At 35.6% G+C, this 23,454-nt stretch overlaps 1 protein-coding gene across 1 annotated transcript in view; it reads right to left on the bottom strand.

The window, feature by feature from the left end:
* USH2A (usherin) overlaps positions 1-23,454 on the bottom strand; it is a 388,839-nt gene that overhangs the window by 279,542 nt on the left and 85,843 nt on the right. The window contains exons 15-20 of the mRNA XM_051613556.1: positions 20,615-20,773; positions 17,026-17,520; positions 15,074-15,346; positions 14,091-14,248; positions 12,664-12,808; positions 2,242-2,472 (exon numbers count right to left, since the gene is read on the bottom strand). Coding sequence (XP_051469516.1) covers positions 2,242-2,472; positions 12,664-12,808; positions 14,091-14,248; positions 15,074-15,346; positions 17,026-17,520; positions 20,615-20,773 — 1,461 coding nt within the window. The remainder of the gene's footprint in view (positions 1-2,241; positions 2,473-12,663; positions 12,809-14,090; positions 14,249-15,073; positions 15,347-17,025; positions 17,521-20,614; positions 20,774-23,454) is intronic.

Genomic DNA, 23,454 nt, shown 5'->3' with positions numbered 1-23,454 from the left:
TTCAGAGATGGGCAATAAGAGAAGGTCTCAACCACAAAACAAGTGCAGAGTACAGCTAAAGAACATTTTTCTTCTCCCTAAGTGTCTGTCTTTCTAAACTCTCCTGGATTTGCTAAAATTTTTGGAATAAGGACTGATGATCTGCTTAGAAAAACAGAGATTTGTATTTCTCAAAAACTTTACTGAATTACCAAGTACCTAAATTACACATTTTTAGGTACCAAAACAGATTGATTTAACATGTTTGTCAGTCATTACCAGCAGATATCTGGACAAATTGCCTGGTATGTTTTGGTTCTATCCAGATACTCAGACTAACTGCTGGTTGAAAGGAAAGAACACAATCCAAAGCAATAATAAATTATATTTATCCACACAGCATTATCAGTCATCAGGTGCCAGCATGAAGAGAGTTTTAACAGCTTCTCCTGACCTGTCTGTCCAAACTCTCTCAAATCACCCAAGCCATCTCAACAAACCTTATTCAAGGCTTCAGTAACAGTATTAGGAGCGTAACTGAACCCCAGACTGAATCAGTGCTTGGGTAGACTAGGGTTGTGTTTGGCTGGTTACAAATAGACGGGCATGTTAACAATCTCAGTAGGGCAACACCCTCTTCCCCAACACTCTCAGAGATTTCTGAGAGGAAGGAAATTTAGTGATACTCATAACTCTTCAAATTTCTGGTTAAACTATGTAACTAAAACACAGTGATAGGGTTGACTGTAGTGAGAAAAACTGCAGTTCACAATTCCTTTGGTGTTTAGATCATCACAACTGATAACGGAATATACAGTAAAGGGAGCAAATTCTGATGTCAGGAAAACCATCAAGCAATTTGGATGAGGAAAGGAGCCCAACAGCTGTTCCTACAGATTCCTACGTAGAGACAGGTTTTGCAAGTCAACATGGTGTCAATATTTAACTAACACATTATCACTTGTTATTATTATTTGACTATCAGTCAAGTAAGCACCTAGCAAGAAAAAAAAATAGAAGAGATCAATTCTTTTTTTTTTTTTTTAATCAGATGCACTGGGTGATCACAGAGACATATGAGAAGGTGATTTTTTTTATAAATACAAAACCTGAATTTGCACACACACATGTTCTCACAAGTACCAAGATATCTGTGCTCATTTTCTTGCCAGAATTACCCGTGGTGACACAGAAGAAAAGGGGTGTCAGCTACTCAGTCCTTTTCAAATCTTTGGCATTCATTTGGGTGTGCTTTTTGCAGCCCTTAACTGTCTTAGCAAACAAGGCTTCGTTCCAGGTTAGGTTGTAGCACACTGGTGTGGCCTTTGCACTATCAGCACGCCACCTAATGCCTACTCTCACTGTTACCTAGATTCCGTTTGGATTTCCTCTTGCTGCTATTGGTGTCATTATTTTATATATATATAAACACACAGAGATCCCTTTCATACATCTTTTAAATTATTTTTTAAACTTTCAGCCCTGTCATTTGTTCTTGTACTTTTAAAAACTAAGACCTCATGCACACCAATTTAGTATTTTACTTACAGGCCTCTACGTCATCTCAAAAACGCAACTATACGTTCATCCATATATTTTCCCAAAAACATGCTGCCTATGGTTTTCTTTATCCAAAAAGTGAAGACCTGAGCAGATGATGAGAATGACAGAACATAGGATAATTGGTCTGCTTTGATCTAAAAAAAAAGCCCAGTTCCAAAATAAGTGACTAACCAAATGAGAGAAGAGATAATACCCAGCGGCCCAGAAACAGCAGACTTCTGTCAAATTGGCAGCCTTTTTTCTTTCCTTGACAAAACAAGACGACAACACAAATGTTCTCAACATGGAAGAAAGTGCTTATTGAGGGCTCATGCAACCTCGGGAATCCTCAAAAAGGTATAAAAAAACCCATGCCTTCATATTCCCAGCAAATGAATGGAAATGTTTTTATCCCAGAAAAACAAATAAAATTAATCTTATATTTACCACTACAAAATGAATCAAATACGCAGGAGCATTCACCATCATGTACATCTCTATATCCAAAGGCAAGGGAATACAAATCCCACAAGTCCAATAATGTTTTCCACAGGCTTTTTATGCGAAAATCGAAATAGCCCATACATCACTAACAATCACATTATGCTCATAAATTAAAAACTACAGGATTTTGCCATGAAAATTATAAAGTTTATAATAGATGGTAAAGCAAAAGCCTAGTACAATGGCACATTTTTTAAGTAATTTAAATTCATTTACCTGTAAAGTAAGTATTGGTGGGGAGAGTGGCACTAGCAAATCTGTAATACCCATTTCCTGGGAAACGGATCCCTTTCGTTACTTCTGTAGTCAATGTAGCTAAAGATGAATCCAGCCTTTCCACCTGGTAGATGGGAGAAGGCCCATTAAGTTCTTCAGGTTCCTTCCAATATATCTTTACTGTTGTGCTGTTTATTTCTTCAACACAAGGAGCACTAATTTTTCTTGGAGCTGTGTATGAAAAAAAATATTATCTAGGTATTGTTGTCCATAATTCTTGGAAATTATTTATTGCACATATCATAATTTTTAAAAAAACATCCTGCTTCAGTTTCTGATCATCTAGAGGACAAACATAGATACCCACAGAGGCTCACTTAAAAAAAACCAAAACAAATCACAACAATAAACAAAAAATGACAATAAAACAGAAAACAAAACATTCTTAATCTTTATTAAAACTTACTTTCAATTCCACAAGGAATACCTTGTTTATTTATTCTGGCTTTGGATAAATTACTCCATTACAAGGTACAAAACATTTTTTTTTTCATAACTTTTAGGAATCTGAATTGTCTTCATAAAAAGAGTATTTGCATTCCTTCCTTGACTAGTGTCTCATGCCATACTCACTCTAAGCATGTATCTGTATTACTTTCCGCATTGGATTTGAGTGAAAGATCAAAGGAGAATCTGAACAGTTAATTAACTCTTGCTACATCTCATCAGGATGGGACATGACAACACGAGTCGTTTATCACTGAACTTATCCTCATCAACAGGAGAACAGCTATCTGTCCACGATATTGAAGGCCCACCAGGTTGTTTTCCTCATCATGCGCAGACATTGCTGTATGTTCAGATAATTATTCAGTTCAAGAAAATGAAACCCCCAAACTTTTCTCCACCAACATTGGTGCACAGTAAGACCCCATACAAGATTGTTTCCACAAAGCTATCGGTATAAGATAGTTTTATGGTTTTAGTGTTATGTAATACTCTCAAACTCTTTCCAACATTCTGATGGCATTGGTCACTCTATAGCTGAATTATGAACAAATTTATTTTATTTTTTTAAAACACTGTACAGTAAGCCACTGGAGGGCAGCATGACCCGTTTGGATGACAGATTGATGGTCATACAGGTGGGGAAGAAATGGACCATCACCGAAATAAAAAAAGACGTCATCATGAGAAGGACAAGAACACTCTACTAGAATCTTCTTTCCTTGACAAAGAAAAGGATTTAACACCAGAAACTTCATTTGTACCCTGAAAGTGAAATACAATGACAACTTGTAAAAATTACTTGTTCCCATAATGACACAGTAAAGAGCAATAAACGCCTTTCAAGAACAATAAAACCTGAATTAAAATATGAGCCTTTGAAATCTGACATATTACTTCACAGCACAGCATTGTACATAGTGTGAGTTCTTTAGGGAAGGAGAGATTGCTTCATTTAGAATGAATTAATAACATCCTTTTAAACACTCGCTCATTTCCAAGTTCATTAACATATTTTTCATTTTTCCCATTTGCCTGTAGCATGTTGCTACTTTCTCTCTCACTCTTTCTTTTCCTTTGCTCCCCTCTAACTTGATAAATACTCTTCTTGGAGAAAGCAGGGAGTGAGGGAACTGGGAAACTGCCAGTGACACTATGTGCTGCAAATTCCTGCTTAGGCATCATTTATGACTTCACAATCTTATTAGTATCTCATGCTATGGTAGAAATTTACAATGACAAAACTGAAGTAATGCAGCATGAGGTCATAAGCTTTCCTGCATAAGTAGGGCACAGCACTAATGAATTGTGGTATTAATGCACAAGTTTAAATAGAAAACATGGCTTAACAATCAAAACTTCACCTTTGGAGGGAAATAGTGTATGTCAGCATTTTAAATGTGAACATAAGAGGTTGAGACCTCCAGTTCAGCTTACTGATGGTAAAACAAAAATGCCCAAATTCATTATTTCTAAAACACACGCAGCTAACTAACACCCATGACAATAACTATATCCTTCTTTTAAGTCTAGTATTAATAAACGGCAGTTACTTGGACCATAATTATGGCATCTCTGATACCCAAACCTGAAGCTTTTATGGGGCTTATGCAATTAACTACTTAAATGCATCGTAACACTTGCTTCTCTGACAGAGAAGTATTGATTTTTTAATCATTTTCAAGTCTCCTCTAGCACAAATAAATGTACTACAGTTACAGTTAATGCACTGTGTACACGCATTAAACACTGGCATGACACAATTTATTATTTTGTGATATATGGAACAGAAGCCTATCCTTTCAGAAAGTAACATCCCTGCTATAACATTAGTATTTAAACTACAGTTTCATTGATCCTTGAGAATATTTGTGCATCAACACAGTGGGAGACTGTGCATAATAGATTACATAAGATTTTATTAAAAAAAAAAAAAAAATGTTCAAACAGAAAACCAAACTCTGCACAGGAACAGACAGGACTGAAAATAAAACTGCAGCACTAGCCCAGCAGGGTACTAAATGCTGAAATTAAAAATATTCAAGACTAACAGATACAGTATATATTTTCCTAAAGGTGTCACTGTGGTACCTGTAGCTACTTTCTGAAAGATGAATCGACTATAATTTTACCTATTTAATTTTTTTTAGTCACGTTCTGTTAAGACACATCTGTCAAAATAATGAGTATACCACATTTTAGTGGATTCAAAGTCACATTTTGTGTATTTTAATTATGTAGTTTTAATGTCTTGCTATATAATACATATTTAATATATTATAAAGCTAAAACAGTATTTAAAAGCCCATGATTGCTGTATGCCATTGTGTAGCAGAGGGCACAAAAAAGACCAATAAAGACAGATGGTCCATACAGCTTATGTTGAAGTCATATATCTAAATATAGATGTTGCTACACAGGTCATTACAAATATGGCTTTCCCATGTGTGTATGCACACACATGTACACAAAAATGAAGTTGGTAAGTAAAGAGCAGTTAATTTTGTTTTGTTTGAAATAATATCATTTTAGTTTTAGACTCGAAGACAGATGCCAGCATTTCACTCTGAACAGATGGTAATTCCATCTAATAGTGCATCTCTGTATTAGTAAGGTCTGTTGTGTATACAAACAGTAATAAACACTAGGTAAGGATCAAAATAAATTTTAATTGTTGACATTAAATTCTGGCAGCCACGGTTCTAAGGATACAATACTCCTTTCTCAAGTCTGTCAGGTTTACTAATACAACTGCTAAAGCTTTTCCATACTCTGCCAGATTCTTGTCCCAGGAATAACATATTTACACTGTGGCTAAATTTAACAGGCTTACATATGTTTGAATAACTACTGCTCTGCATACTGTAGGTAGATATTTGTATACCTTTCCACAGAAGCCTTCAGTTATGCATTCTGAATAGTTCAGGAAGGTACCAGTGACAAAAAGCATGCAGTTTTTATTTCTTTTTCAGTTGAATGCAAAATGCATACACATAAATTAAAACAGAAATCTTCAGCAAACTTGAGGACAAAACCTTAAAGGAAATCTGTTTTTTTATCATCTTGGAGTTTACCTTGCAGGTAAAATTACATCACTCGCTGTTGGTCACGCCTTCTATTTTTGCTACAAGTTATTAGTCCAGAGGACCCTGAGATTGCCATAGTATTTCTGGTATGATCTTTCCTTTTTCTGTACTTCACAACACTATCAGTCATTTCAGGAGCAAATGAGTCAAGAAATAATAATACTCTCCTGTTCTGACAATATTGTGAGGTTTTTTTAGAAGATTCTTTAGAGCCCATTTTGGATTCTTTCCCCAAAAAGAATAAAAATCATCCATAACAGACATCAAAAGAAAATTTAATAACACAAGCATGTCACAATCATATTTCTTTAAAAATAGATGTAATACACAGTATTTTTAAAAATCATGAAAAATATATTGCTTCCACCATATGGGACAACCAACAACTCACCAACCGATTTAAGATGCAGCATATTGAGCTGACCATATGTTACAGTGCTGTTGAATGGCTGAGTGATTCATGCCCGTCACATTCTAGTATATCAATTAAAGCTCCTTGAAGTCTGCATGATTTGTGTCTCTGTTATTAAACCCTGCTAATTCATCCCACTTACACATCTGTTATAAATCTCTAGGAGTGCTGCATGATTCATGGCAATCTGTGAGCATGGTACAGCAAATTCTTCTCCTTGTAATTAACAGTAAATTGTTTTACTGCCATGCAATGAATTTTTCAGTTATATTGCAAATGAACTCCTAAATGCACGGTTCTTTTCTAAGAACTGACTTATATCATTAGGCAATTAAAAAGCATTGCTTTGAACCAAAAGCTTTTAATCAAGAGGAATGCAACTTAAACATATCTTTAAAACCTTGCAAATTCGACACAGAGGGAAAAGAACAATCTGAGCTATTTTCTGAAGTATAATACATGGTTCGTAGGGGAGAAGAAACAAATAATTTTTGAGTCCCTAATAATTTCCTGAAACTCAAAGAGCAGTTTAACTACAGCTTGAACGCTTGGCAAGACAAGTTTGAGTAGATACTATTTATCTCAGAAGTTACTTAAGTCATCTGTCATTACAAAATTTCTCAGATTACTTTACACTTTCCTAATTGTAAAACAGTGTCTTTATTCTTGAAATAAATAATTGGATAATTAGCCAAGCTGAATCATCAGAGGATTCCAATGCTGTTCAAGTGTTCTTGTCAAAGGTGAAGCAAATTCATTTCAGCTTTGCCTCTGCAGCTTTCTGAAGAGGCTTTGATTTTTTTTTTTTTCCCTGCTACATTCTTGGCAGCAGCCTCAAATTCATGAGTCCATACATCAAGTCAGTAGTTTAACAACAAATGAAATTAAATTCAAAGAAGGGAAACTAATTGAAGGACAGCAACAAAAGTGTTTGGTAATGTGCTTTTTAATATGGCATGCCACATTTGCATGATAATTTTTCCTTTTTAGCGTGGAGCAGAAAGTGACTAGCTTAATGAGGGATTATTCAAGACAGGAATGAACAAAATGCATTCATAACTAAGAACAAAGATTGTATTATGAAACAGAAACAGGCAACTGCCGAGAAGTAACTGGATGATTGGTTTATGCATTATGAATAAAAAGGTAGAAAAATATTTATATTAGTATTCACTAATGACTATATATACAAGATTGTTGTAATTAAAATTATAAATTAACATATTAAGAGTGCTTGTTTAATCACTTTGGGTCCTATTCACAATGAAGAGACTTATGTACATGCATGCAAAGCAATCTGTGTTTTCAGGCCAGCAGCAAATGGCCCTCGTATTTCTCTTCTGTAACACAGGAAAATATACATTACTTATTACCTGTTTAATGACTATTAGTGATTTTAAAATTGAGGCATATGGTTTCGTAGAAAATAAGTCTATGACAGGCATAAACAACTGCTGTATTGGCCACGACAAATGGGTTGAGGCTTTTGAAAAGGGCTTGCACCAGACATTATTCATGAATGGGAAAATGGACAAATTACTCAGATTAAAAGGGTAATCAAAAAGAAAATGACATCAAGGAGTGTAAGACAGCCCAGAAAGCCCATCAGCATCATTAGCCCAGCAAACACAGAGGCAACTCCAAAGGCACCAATACAACTGCTTGAGAAGTCTGCCAAGAAGCCAGATGCAGCTGGTGCTGGAAGAATATCTTCTACAAATTAGCTTCTGAACCCTGTAATTGCCATCAAAAGCAGAGGATCAGGAATACAATGTGCTGGGGTAAATGGCAGTAATCACAAAGCCATACTTTGGTGCCTCTTATAAAAAAAAAAAAAAAAGCTTTTTTAATGAAATTTAAAAAAAAAATGAAGAAGGGCAAAGGAAAGACGAACTTAATTACAAGAAATAAGCTCAGTCACACAGTAGTTAATGAAACATAGCTGTATAGATTGTTTAAGGCAACCTTTGACTATCTGATTTGAGGGGGGGTGGATACGCAATTGTACTAGTCCAAGCACTCACATGGCTAATTCCATCCTGTTGAAACATCAGAAATCGCTGGACCAAAAAAAAAAAAAAAGAAAAAAGAAAAAAAAGATGCTTCACTGTCTTACTGAAAAATTTTGAAAACATGCATTATTTGTCTGGGTAGAAGCTGTAAAGATTAATGCAAAGTAATAATTTTATGCAAACGTGTTGTCCAAAAATCCCTTTTAATGGACCAGGTCTTTCAGTGGTACCAGGGATTACAGTTCTATAGATTCCAAGGTAGCAAGTTGGAATCCTACATGAGATAAAACCAGAGAGCAAAAAGCACTTTTGAAAATAAATTTTAAAAAGCCTAAGACCTAGTAATAACAACCAGCTGAATGCTAATCTCAGAAATGAACAGGAATTTGAACTCAGTGGAACTTGGAGAAAGGAAAATAATAAAATGTGAGTCGAAGTGTTGAGATGGAAAATGTGTAACTACTGCCCACTATTGCTTTCAGTTATATACATTCAGTTTCATCTGATGATCTTGGAATAGCAAAGACAAAAAGGAAGCTCAGATTGCATATCAAAGTTTCAAACAAAGTATTAAAAATGAACTTTCTTCAACTATCAGCCAAGGTTTTCCATAGTATCTGCACAATGTTGCATTGCATAGAGAGTATTTAAAATTCCATATGGATTGTAGAACGCGCATCCTTAGTCTGACGTTTAAAATACTGATTAAAAATGTAGTACATATTTTTTTTAATTATCCAGTCTTCAAAAGTCAACTGTCTGTGTATCTGTATCCAAACATGCCAAACTGAGGTTCTGTTTCTGTCCAGTCACCTCTTTGAATAACAGACATGAGTTAATTCTCCTCTTCCATTACCTTGACATGCTTGCTTTGATATTTCATTCCAATGCTGCATTATCATGCAACATTGATCTTCCAACACTTCTTACCATTCTCAGACTTGGCCATGCGTCAGACACATCTGTGCAAGTTCTGTTATTTATCTTACCTATTCTTCTTCCTGGTGTCATACACATTCATGTCAGTTTCTCCTCAGCTTTTTTATAAAGTAATTCAATTCTTATTAATTCCATTTTGTTTGCTTCCTCACTCTCCTCACATTCTTTTGGCTCGATTGTCTTCTTCATTTACCAACACTGTGGGTGTATATATTGTTGAAGAGGACTTTTTTTGCCAGTCTGACAGAAGCAAGGACATATGGCTGAATTTCATTTTCTTTCACTCTCCTGCAATGCTACTCGTGAGATATCCCTGATACAGATGCCTATACTGAACCAGGTTAGAAGGAATCTGCTTTCTTTGTTTGCTTCTGAATTATGTGAACCAATTTTAAGTTATACTCCAAAAGACTTCTCATTGAAAGATGGGCAGATTGTTTCTTATGCTTCTGTTCTCTTGGGTCTCACACTTAAATTCTGCCCCTCACTGCAGAAGTGTCTTTTATTTGTCTTTGAAATTCTCTCTCAACACGTCTTACTTTTCCTTCTCAGTGTTTTTGTTTCTAACGATTTTACATCCTTCTTTCTGCCCCCGTTTTTATCTGCTGTGTTACACCATGTAAGAAAAACATGTTGCCATACAAAAAGAATGATAGATTTGGAAGAATTGTTTGGGGTTTCCTTAATGCTAATTTTAAAATTAACCTATTGGAGATGCACTAAGCTTAAAAATCACTTGAGACTTCCAGTGGAAAATTTTAGAAAGCACTGGCAATTCCACGAGGAACCTGCTTGTGAATATAGATCAGCTGGACACGCCAAAATCACAATCATCAAGGTACCACTGATTTAAATGTTCCATATGATACATCAGTATAATTCACACACGGAAGGAGTAGAGATGGTTTTCCATTATCCTCCTCAGGACCAAAGAAGAATAATTGGTCTAATTTAGTATAACCTCTAGCCCAACTTGGAACACAACTCAAAGCTCCTGGATTGTGTTACGACACAAGGGGACCATCATGCTGGAGCACATTTCAGTCGAGACTTCCTCTGAAATGCTCCCTTTGCCAGGGCATGGAGGGTGACTGGCATCCAGCCAGAGAGGCTGTCTCCATGCCAGGGAGACATTTCTTCATGAAACAGAACTCCTCAACAGTCCTAGGAAGGCAATTTTAATTTCATTTTGCATCGTTCAATGACACAAAAGGATATTAATGGACTAAGACTTGATCATCTAATTTTACAAGTGACTGGGATTGGATTCTCCTAACTTTGTTCCAAGTCTGAATTCACTTCAATCTAGAAGTCATCACGTAGATAGTGTTTCTCCTAAATCTTCTTTGGAAACACAGTTTTAGAGAACTTTATAAAATGGAACATGCATACAAAAACAAACCTGGATGTAGACTAGTGAGCAATTTTCTCCAGAAATGAAAAATAGTAATGGTGGAAGACAAAATTGCATGCAAATTTATGTGTTCTGCTCTTTACTTTGTTGAAATTTATGATATTGCATTAACATGGTTTAAAAGCATAAAAGAACTCCCATACAGACTTATTTTGTTGCCTTCAAGGCTTGAAACAGCCACCAGGAAAAGGCTACGCTGTAAACTGCTAATAAATGGGGAGATGCCTGTTATTCTGTTTTGTATTCTTCTGTCTTCTCTAATGTGATAGGTCTCTAAGTATTAACACAGCCAGGGAGGAGATGGTCATAAACAAGCTGTCAAGCATAACTAAGCTATTGTTTCTGAATCTTTTAATAAATGTTTTAATGCAAAGTTGGATAATTTGTAGTAATAAGGTGTGCTGTTTAGGCCATATTTATTTCCATGGTTATCAGCACTGACTGGAAAGCTGTTCTTTGCATGGCTGCATGCTACGGGATAAAGTCATAGTCATACAAGTATGAGACCATAGATGGCTTGCTTGAAACTTGAAAGAGGTGGCAGTATGAGGTAACAAAATCAATTTTGAAATCAGCAGTTCAGCAAGAGACTGACAGAAAAATCTTTGCCCACCAAAACAGAAAGACAGTACTGATAATAAGGGAATAAATAATCTGTCTTCCACTTCCAAACAAATGGAAAGGCAATTAAATAAATAGACAGAAGGCAGACTACAGGTAATATCCCAACAGCTTAAATTCCACTTCAGTTCATGTATATAAAACTACCTATTCACTGGCTCTGGGCAAATCTTATTCCCTCTCTGGAAGCTCCTGTGTCTCTTCCTTGATTACCCATAGGAGCTTTGATGAAATTCAGACAACTCAAATACAGCCCAGGGAGCCAAGGAAAACATTCTGCACTGCAGAAATTTTCAGATTTTTTTCCTATGGGAGACCAACTTATATGGGAAAGGTAATTTCAAAGATTATCATCACAACATCCAGATAACAAAACCACTAATTGCTTGACTGAAAATGCTAATATTGTGAAAGTAATTAATGTGTTTTAAATGCCTACACAAAAGCAAGCCACAATATTAAGTAGTCAGCTCTCTGCCAGTGACTGCCAGTATGTCACATAGCATGGATTTTGAGCTTGTACTTAGAGTATTTAAGAGCTGTATTGACTTCCTCATTCCATGAATAAAGACACTTATGAAGCTAATTTTCCTAACAATTTCTCTCTCAAAACTTTCTTGATCCCCTGATGTTTTAGGAGTGAGTCCATGCCAGTCTTTCCTTCAAAGTAAATCCAGGCTTTCTCCTTCTCTGCTCTGTAGTTTTATGGTTATTTACCCCCAAATTTGTAGAAAGTTAGTACCTTTGAAATCCCTGATACATGTGTTTGAAATTAAACCCAAAGGCTGAAAATTTCTTAAGATGCACAAGCACTTCTACACAGTTTCTTAAGTTTTGTTTCTCTAGGAATGTATAAGTATACATACATAAAAAGCAAAATCTCATAAAACTCAGGGACTAAATAAACATTTTCAAGAGAGGAGGCTCAAAGCATATATGTTGGTTTCAATTTAGACACACAAATATGCTATGCACATATGTTAAAGCTGAATGCAAAATTCATACAACTCCTTCTTCATATATTAAGCTATGCATTGGCTAAGCATGTGCATTTTGCATACACTGTTGTGCATATATGACACACACACAAAAACCTCCAAGTTAAAAACTTCTTAGCATAATAAATGGATTAATGGGATCAGCTACATTTAAGTAGAGCTGCCATTTAAATAAACAGGAACAAAATTATACATAGCTTGCAATTGAGAGAGTAGTAGACAAATCCTATTGCCATAATAGCGTGCCTTAAACCTTCATTGAAAACATTTTTATTCTTAATCTGTCAAGATAAACAAATAACAATTAAGCAAGTCACTTTGTATTAATACAACACCTACCCCTGTCACTATGCATCTAAGTATGATCATCTTAATGGTATTCATTAGTAAACTGTGTGTCAGCTTTGCACTTTGAAACAGATTGCTTCCTTACCAGCTGCCAAGGTTTGCCCCATTCCTGGCTCACTGGTCACACAACCAATTTGATTGCAGAGAGTAACAGTAAAGTTGTATGTCCTGTAAGGTTTTAATCCCATCGCCACATAGGATTTCTCATGAGCCTCAGCTATATGCAAAACCTGCAAAGCAAACAGATTGGAAGATGACCGTTCATTAATAATATTATCATTCTTATTAATTGATGACATGTTCACTAATAAGAAGCTTGTCTCTGAACTTGCAGATTCCTTCATGTAGATGTGGAAAAGCCTGCAAAGATCAACTGAGGGAGAGGATTGTCTTGGAGAATCTGAACAAGCTAGGGTTTAGGTGATAATGCTTCCCATCACACTGTTTTATGAGGTAATAAGCCAGTTCCTGAGTGGATAAATGAGGAAACAAAGTTATTGCCTCATAAAACTGTGGTGGTGCAGTTACCACTACTAACAGCGCAGCTACAACCCAGATGAAGAAGATGACACTATGAAATGGTGAAATCTGACGACTATTTAATGAGTGACATGATTAGCAGGCATTGAGGGAGGGAAATGACTAATACCTATGGACATTTGAACTTGCTTTACTATAAGTTATCTGAGAGAGTGGAACTGAATAAACTGTTGTATTTTAGATTTCTTCTTTATCAGATGTTTATTTGAATGAAAAATCTTGCAAGCCTGTGACCAGGAACAATTTACATTTACATATTGTTATAACAGCCCCAGAGCAATAGTATCTCCACCTCACAGATAAATAAAGTGAGGGTCATCTGTGGTACCACTGAAAGACAGAATCAACTCTGAAACAAGAAATACAATGTCAGAGCAACAGACTCACTCCCACATTCTGATTAGCAATCGTGTTTCTTTGCTCATTCCAAAGATTTCAGCTTACTACTACTGCCATAGTATTTATTTGCCAAAACACATCACTCCAAAATTACAACAGTATTTTGAAATTGCATATTTGGACTTCAGAAAGCTGATTTTAGGTTTCTAATTTAGGTTTCTCCATTTCAAAGATTTGTCCATAATCCAAGGAAGCCAGACAGATAACTTCATAATGAAAAGAGAGATTCCTATGAAATTACATGACTTTAAGCATATCAGCAAATATAGTAATAATTCAGAATTGGAACATACAAAGATCAAAGCAATTTAAATATCATTGCTTAATCTTGTCCCTCCTGGTTTTGAATCTCACCCACTACTGAAAACAAGTCAGCTCAGGAATACAACTTAAAACCTGAAAGTAGCATAAACATTACAGAGCACTCAAGACAAACTAATAACTGGAAAAGTTAGATCAGAGGATATACAGCAAACCATGGAAAAAATTCAACACAACGTCAAGGAGGACATCAGACTTTAGTAATGATAACATTACCAGTTAGGAAAAACTTAATATAACTAACAGTGGTACCTGGGAAAATGGTGGCAAGAACCTTTGTTCTGTCATCAAACTGATACTGTATCCCATCACTTCTCCTCTTGCTAAATTATCTTCAGGTTTTTCCCATGACACATTAAGAGAATATGGTGAAAGAGGGAATACTGATGGAGGTGGCATGAACACTGGGGCTAAAATAAAATCAATACAATAACATTCATAAAATAAGTGAGCAATGTGTGCAACACAAGCTTTAGTCTTTTTCTTTTGCAACCTTATTTTCAAGTCTAACAGGAATTTTCAGATAATTTTGGTAGCACATAAGAAGTACTTCTTCACCTCCTGTTTCCTACTCTGGCCATGAATGCAGAATAAAACTCTGCCCACACCTTCAAAGAAATACTAATCAGCACTAAAGCCCTAACCCCTGTAGCAGGTAGGAAAGTACATACAAATGAAAAAGTCTTGGAAGAAAAACTTAATGCAACCTGGGAAAAAACTGATAAAAGCCAAAAGTGTTCAATACTTCAGCATCTTAAAAGCAATTTTGTTTGCTAGGCCAGTTTGAAATTAACATGTCTCTCACTTCTTACAAAACAGTTCCCCTGTCTTCCATAGTAAATCTGTAAAATGATTGTTTGCACTACAGTTAAATCCCCACCTGATTACTCTGTAATAATAGGATACCAACTCATAGCACTTCTGTTACATACAAACAACACACTAATGGACCTCGTCCCAAATACAATTTAACACTTTTATAACATATAATATTTAAGAACAGATAAGCACAAAGACTCATTTTGAAAGGGGAATTAGTTTAGCCTGCTGTTTTGCAGGAGCAAAAGACTGAGGACAGGATTTTCAAGTTAGCAGCAAACAAAAGCAACCACAATGTAATGGAGAAATTTAATTGCAAAACATGGGCTCTGTCATTGCCTTCTAAGCAATCAATGTCTATTTGGGAGAACTCATTAGAACCTCCTTTCTGAAGACCAATTCAAACCAATACTTACCAGCCTCTCCTGTTTGTCCTGATATCCAGTCTGAAGATACACTACCTGCCATGTTTACTGCCAGCACACAAAATTCATACTCTGTGAATGGCTCCAGATCAGTGACTGTGGTACTGGTCTGCGGTGGAGCCAGGGCATTTTCGTTAGCAGACTCCATAACTGGTTGAGGACTGAACCATCCACTGCTTTGGAAAATACGAATTTCAGGAGGAAGATCGTTCTCAGCTGGTTTTAATTTTTTTCTCATGAAAAGTTCGTATCTTATAATTATGCCTACAGGAAAAAGCGAGCCAGAAAAATTAGTGCATTTAAGTGGTTTCTAGAGTTCTACTAAAATATCAACACCTATTTAATTATTTAATGAGCTAACAACCAATCAGTCAGTCAATATCCTAGAAAATATAGCATAAGAAGTTTTCCTAATTTCTGCTGCTTTTATTCAAATGCTCACTTTGGCATTTCTTGCATTACACTGTTGAATTTCCCCTCCATGCAATTTTGGAATTTGAAAACAAATGGCTGGATTACATGAGTTCTTTCATCCTCACTGGAAGACTACACCCTGAAGTTCTGACCAAATATTATTGAAAATTACTTCAGGCCTCTGATTTTCAAATTATTTATTTTATTTTTACACAACAGGTAGGAAATTTCTGAGTGACAGTTCAATGCTAATATTTAGAACATACTACTGGATAGACGATATACGTGTCAGTTTTCCAGCAATGTAAACCTACTACATATGCAAGGAAGGTCTTACGACTTGAGAACAAAATATAACCACTTCGGTATTGTAATATGAAGTGACATGTGACCTAGGTTGGATCATGGAAGCAGTTTAACTGTAGGAATGGAGTGTAAGAAAGCTGAATGGAGATATGCCAAATGGAAAAGATTAGACAATAACAAAGCCAGCAGATAGATATTTACCATGTAATGTATATATTTGGGGCTGTACTCATGCATATAACAGGAGAGGTGGCTTGGGAGAAAAGGTTTTCTCTCATTGTCTTTGAAAATACCAGGAAATTTGACCAGACATCAAAAGAAATATAAGAATATTGCTGAAATATGCCTGCACTGTAAATTACATGCCAGCAAACTATTAAGAATACATGCTACAGGTTGAGGGATAGCAAGTATCATGAACTGCTCCTCTAACTACATAAAGGCATTCTTATGCAGGCATTCTTCCTGTCTATTCAGGTAGTAGCTAGCAAATAAGATATTCAAAGAGAAAGCCGAGCTCTCCATGCACAGATGCACATTTTGTGAACAGATCAAAATGCTAGTTTTTGCACACACAAGTATTTGTGCATGCAAGTGCAAGTTCACAAAGCTCCACTTGACATATATTAAAAGATAAAGCATTTGCTAGCAAAATCTGCAGTGTCACAGAAGTATTCTCCAGCAGCTCCATTCTCAGTTTCAAAAAACTAAAATATTACTACACCAGTTAGACCAGCAACTCTTGGCAATCGCCTAATCCCTAACCAAGTTATACTGGTAATACAATTAGTTACTACACATGACGGATGGTTTGAAAAACAGATTTCTCTGTTAATTCTTAGATTTTTTTTTTCCATAACTATTAGCTGCTTATTTATTCTTTGTAAGGCAATATCACCACATCTGTCTGAACAAGGTTATTTGGCAAATTAGGAAAAAATTAGTTTTACTGTAAATGTTTAATTATAAATGTGATTTTTGCTGCAGCAGATGCCACTAAGCCCTAAATCCTGGACCAAACACATGCAGTTAAGATTTCTGGACTCAAAAAGAATAATGCAGACTGTGAGGGTATGTTTAGTGGCAGACAGGGAAATTAAGACAATGCTTTACTTCATTCTCAGTGTATGTCACATGAATAAGAATTTTCTAACCAGATTTGAGAAGATGCAGCTTTTTCTTTGCAAAATCTTTGACTTACAAAAGTAAATACAATGTCCTACCATTTGGTTTCTCAGGTGGTGACCATTCCACAGCCAGTTCTGTAGAGCTGATGGTGTCTACCATGGGTGGGTGTAGCCCTTCTGGAGGAGCTTGTGCAGTAATTACTGTGACTGGCTGGCTCTTTAAGCAGCCTCCACTAGTGCAAGCTTGCACAGAAAAAATGTACTTCGTAAAGGGGCTGAGATTCCAAATAATTGCTGAAGTTTTTAAGCCTTCATAATGACCACAGGGCTGAATATCAACCACGCTATTACATGTCAAAATGTATTTCTCTATTGGCCCAGAGTCATTGGAGAGGCTTGTCCAGTAAAGTAAAACAGAGTGGTGACTAACAGGCAGAACGGGATTTAAATGCAAGCTTCCTGTAGGTGTCCCAGATTTTGTTCGGTATGTCACTGAGGCACTTCTTGTAAAACCATGAACGTTGCTGGTTTGGATGTAATAGGAATAGAAGGAATATGGGGATAACATAGTATCCATGAAGGTCTGAACACCTAAACCAAACAGGTGAGAAGAAAAATGTATTAATGTAATGCATTAAAAATAATCTTCATTTGCATACTTTAAGTCTTTCCAGCTCTACTCCAGGATGTTGGATTATGGTTGGACTCAATGATCTTGAAGACCTTTTCCAACTTTAATGATTCTATGATTCTACATAAAATATTTATGCCTGTTTGCATGGTCTTCCTGAGATCATGATGAACACAGTAATTTGGAAACTCATTTTTATTTTTTATTTTTGTAACAGGGAAAAATCCCTCCCCTTTTTCCTTTAGTATCTTCCACTGCACGTTTGAATGACTAGAAAAATAGTTTTTCTACTGAATTTCTCATAGTTCCTGCTTTAACCATGAACAAGATTAATACAATTATCTTCTTATTCTTCCTTTGCTTGAAAATAATTATTTCAAATGTAAATAAATATCCATATTAGTGCATCTGATTTAGAAAAAAAACAAACAGCCAAACCATTCTGTAAACTCTCACACCACTGTTTTTGATTCATTTCATAGTGTAAGTCCAAACATGTCACCTTTCTGTGCTTTCACTTTCTGACTTCTAAAATAGGGCTCAATAATTCATTTGAAAAGCATTTTATATTGGATGAGAAATAGACAAGCAAACAATATTAAAAAGGAATATTCAAAACCTATATTTACCTTTCTCACCCGCTACTTACCATTACTCTAGATAGCTTTTTAGCAGCCATGACCATGAATAGCTCCTGAGTATAGCCCAGAAGCAGTTACACATCTTAGTCATCACAGCACAGTAAAAATTTACATACAACCATACCACCATACATTGTTTTGCCTTAAGAAATAGTTTACATTGAGTAATATATTACATGGCAGAGCATGGATACTCTTAAATATTTTCAAAGCAAATGGAGAGGACACAGTCCTTCCAGTCTGTCTCCACTGACAAACCAGGTGTCACGAGCCGGGTATAATCAGCAGAAGGCCTTTGCTGACTTAACAGGCATTTTGTTTAGACTTAGGTGGGGAAGAACTGTTTCCCACACCAGCCCTGGTTACAACTTAGAGAGGAAGATCAAAAAATTATTAGTATTGCTAGATATTCAAACCCTTGACATTGTAGAACAAAAGTAGCACCAGCTCCTCAGTAATTGATTGCAGAGCTTCAATTGCATTTAGTGATCACAAATGTATGGCTGAAGTCCAGTGGTAAGGAGATCAGGAATCGCCTCTTCATGCCTTTCAAACCATGGTAATGAACACCTGATTATCAGATGACAACTTTATCTCAACAGGAAGCCAAAAGGTAGTAGGTTCTACATTCCTCAGGGGAATTGTTCAACCATGTATTTAGCTACATTTATAAATAATTAGAACCAATGTAGTTTGGAGTTAACATCGTAAGTAACCTTTGGGGGTTTTTTTCACATTTCAGAGAAAGTATTTCATTTTATTCTCAAGACAAGGATCAGTATCTCCTGAGCCTCTGGTTCCCCAGAGCATTTAGGAAAATACTGTTTTAATCAGGCATTCTGCAATACTAGCAGCCAGATCACCAGGCCAATTTAGAAGTTTATTCTCAGTTTTCCTTAGGAAGTTCAATGTTTTATAAAACTCTCATTTAGTCATAAGATAATGTTCATTCAGTTGCACATTCAGGGCATTCCACAAGCATTAAAAATTTCAAAATATACTGAGAAAAAAGTAACATTATCAAAAGTTCTGACAGCCTTAACAACATACTCTTGTTATTCAAACACTAACATATGATTACATATAATTAATTAGGGGCATTGCAGAAAATGTCAAATACATCTGAAATCAAATCTGTTTTTACAAAATAATGTTGCATGAAACAGAAACATGCTAATGTCTCATTATAAAGAATTTTTCACCCTCTACAAAGTATGTAGGCACAGTTATGAAATAACATCCTCAAGAATGCACTCATTTTAAGGTATATGTTGTAATAAATTTATGCCCTGTAAAAGTATAATAGCTTTTCTTTAGAAATTAAATCAAACTTTTACTGAAGTTAGGCTTTAAAACTAAATTAAGGCATTAAAATATTTTCTGTTCTTTTAACTGTTTTGTAATGTTTCATTATCTCAGTGACTTAATCCCCATGCTTACATGAGGTCACATACTTTTCCTCATGATATGTACAGCAGTGTCCAAATTCACAGCATTATCAACCATAATACAGCAGCATGCACCAGAACATTAAAATGTTAGATGTATTCCAAAAGACCTGAGCTTCCTCTGAATAACAGTATTTTTAAAATTTTTTTTTCACCCATGATACATGCCGATAATTCAAAAGACTCAACTTCTGCAAAATATTAGTGCTGCATCAGTATGAAAATACAAAAAACTAAAGCTTCTAGAACAGAAAACAAACCTGAGTGGCATTAAACTGCACCTGTCTTCTAAAAAAAAAACCCAAAAACAAAACACAGTTGTGTGCCATATAGACATAAACCCAGTATCCAAATCTAACACTTTTTCTGTGATAAGAGGATCAATACTTAGCACAAAATGGCCTTTCCAGCTAGGACAAAGTGTTGAATCCTTGAGGACTGCCTTCTGAGGATCCCTTTGCAAGCCTCAACATGAGAGAAGTGGTGCTGCTAAAGGCAAATCAGGAGCTACACCGATAGCTTAACAGAAGGTGCTAAAAGTTAGAGACCACAAAAAGCTTTCCTAATCTGTTAACAGTTTAAAACCAAGAGAATGAAAAAAGTGAATTTAAACACATTATGGTGCATTCCATTCACACTAATTCTTTCTCTAGCACTTTTAGATTTTGGACCCTGTGTATCTTTGAAGGGAATGCTTTTGGTAAGTCAGTTTTTTCAGATTAAAAAGTAAAAAATTATCAGATTACTGTTTGCCAGATTTTAGACTGGATTATTAATTTCTTTCAAACAAAATCAATAGCACAGAACAGTAACTCACTAAAGGAAAACAATAATGTTCAATTCAAAATCACAGCAAGCGATAATGACAGAAATGGGAAATAATTGAGAAAAACTGCACATTTAGATATGGACACACACACACAAACCCACAAAACCTTTGATGTCATCTTCCTGTAAACACTTACTATAAGGGTAGTAGTCTTCTGTTGTATAAATTTCAGCCTCATCCCTATAGAGCTGATAAGTAAGCCTGTTAGAATTTGGAGAGTCAGGGGAGCTCCACGAAAGACTTATCACAGAAGAATTGAGAACTTTTCCTGTAGGTGGAGGTTGCTGGAATGGAGCTGAAGCATACACAAAAAATGTAAGATGTAAAAATGAAGGTAATCAATAATCACACACATTTAATTAAAAATGCAAAGAAACTGCATTTGAAGTTTTATTCAAAGAAAAACTGTCAAACAAACATACAGTCAATAAGGGAAGACATAAATAGACTAAAGTGACCCATCTAAATGCTCTCCAACAAAGCTTTTTATCCAAGTACACAAAACAAATTTACACATTTAAACAAATTACAAATTTAATCCTCTTCTGCCCCCCCAATTAAATCAAGTATGCCACAGTTTTCCAAAAAGTTCTTTTTTTTTTTTTAAATCTATTTCAAGACCTTTACAAAATGAGAACATGTTTATCTCATCACATTAGTGAATTCCGTAATTTAGTTGTTTTGTTGTTTTGTTTTTTTTTCCAGAGCATTAATTCCATTTTAGCATAGGCCAGGCGTAACTTCCTCTATTAGAATAGAAACAGAAAGTCCAGCTAACTACAAATTTAACTGAAACGTTACAATAAGCCTACTTGATTAAATAACAAAAAACATAAATGGGTGAACTTTGAAGGTTATTTAGGCAATTCACTTCCATTTGTTTCCAATGAAATTTAAATCAAGGAGAGCGAGGTATATAACATGAAGATATCAGCTTGAGATTCTTATTTACCAAAATACTACTCTGCTATCACCTCCATTAACTTTGGAAAATGTGCTACTTAATCATACTACAGAAAAACAAACCTGAAGTTCACAAGCCAAAAGTATCATATTTTCAGAAAGAGTAGTCAAAGCGTCTGTTTTCCAATCCCACTGTATGATCATGGTCCTCTCAGATAATGGCAACTACTCAGAAATTAAACTTTATATGCATAGATACACACAGATTTATACATATACACACATGTGCACATAAACATATGGTTTTACAGTCGCACTCAATGATCTTAAAGGTTTTCTCTAACCTAAATGGTTCTATGATTCTATATTTCTGTTATTATTCAGGTCAGAGCATGAGTCCATATACTGCTATGAGATCTCCAGCCAGCCTGTTACACGAAGGATAGCACTGCTCTCTGACCCTCAGTATGCTGTGCATTAGCACAGAACACGACTGGTCTGTTTGTGCAGCTAGTAATTGCTATAGCTTATCTTAAAGGCAGACTTTGCCATTCCCTCTTCATTAAGGAAGGGAATACCAGGAGAGCACCAATCCACAAGAAAACATTTTGCTCCAGGAATGACAATAGTTGAGGGAAGTACAGAAACCAGTATACAGAGTAAGCTACCAGGAGCAGAACCCAGAACCACTCAAGAAGCTTTTCTCCTTTAAATTAAGTATTACAGGAAAATACCAATGTTAGAAACATGTGGCTTTTAATTACTTTTTTCTCCTTCTGTTTATAAACTATCTTCTCCATTACATGGATGTTTGCTTAATGTACACAATTCACCAAAGTTAATTATCAAAATCTGTTCAGCCAAGCTAACACGAGAGAAGAAGCAAAGAGTGAAGTTGCAGGCAGAAAGTGACATGAGGACCTCAAGCCACAGAAGTGATAGATGTGGTGACTTATGCCAACATCAGTGGGTCACATTACATATGGGATTTTAATACAAATCTAAAATGTTAGATGAAGCTCTTCATTGAAAGTAACATAATGAAAAGCCCTGCTCCTACCACAGCTTCACAGCCAAGAAAGAGCAGAAAATACTTCTAGAATTAATCAGACTGAGCAGAGCACATAATCATCATCTCCCATTAGAAAGCATAGGTCGTTTTGCTGCCAGTCTAGAGTTTTTGAGTTCAGCTGAATTAGGAAGTGGATGTCTGCTAAAGGAGTAAAGTTTGAGAACCGAAGGAATTAAGTGCTCCTAAAATTCCTTTGGCATTTTTGAAATTTTCTCTCCATGTAGCACATTTACATGACCTGAACAATCATAGAAATATCCTTATAAGACTTATAACCAGTAATGGTATGTGTCAACAAGATACTGTTCTGCAATGAAAATAACCATATATATCAAGCTAGGCAAAGCTCTGCATCTATGCAACAAGTTAAAATATTTTTGTATGAATAACCAAAAGATTGCAATTGCTATATCATTTATGTCCAGAAGAGGACTCCTCTTGTCATTTAGAATACTGCCTGGTGCATTTTTTTCTAACTAAAATCTATGATATTATTTATCTATGTCATGTTATTATTAATCAATTTTATAGTTGAATTGCCATTGACCTTTATCCAATGTATATCTCAACATAAATAAGTAGGCTGGTTTATGTTTGTAAAGCACTTTGAAGATGAACGGCTTCATAAAAGTGCCATGTATTATTATTATTATACATTCTGTTGAAACATCCCACATTTTTAAAGAAACAAGCCAATCAACTATCTGCACAATGAATACATACTATGCCTCCTACAGAAGACCATCGGGAAAAGCAAAAAAACCCTACATTAAAGCACTTCCAAACTTGGAGGAAAAAAAATCGCAATGATGAATGTCATATAAATACCTAGGCAAAATATTCAAAGGCATATTTTTTTGAGGGTGGATCCAGAAACACACTCCAGAGATCACAAAGGTATGTCTAACCCTGTTGTTGCACCACACATGGCTCCCTGAGCTAGCTCTCATAGTAGGACCAGTCTGGCCATTTTTAATTAGGCCTGCTGACAGAAATGACCA

Source organism: Apus apus, chromosome 3 (assembly GCF_020740795.1).
Source record: "Apus apus isolate bApuApu2 chromosome 3, bApuApu2.pri.cur, whole genome shotgun sequence".
NCBI classification, from domain to species: domain Eukaryota; kingdom Metazoa; phylum Chordata; class Aves; order Apodiformes; family Apodidae; genus Apus; species Apus apus.
The sequence above is the reverse complement of the archived record's forward strand: the minus strand, read 5'-3'. Positions and strand labels throughout refer to the sequence as shown.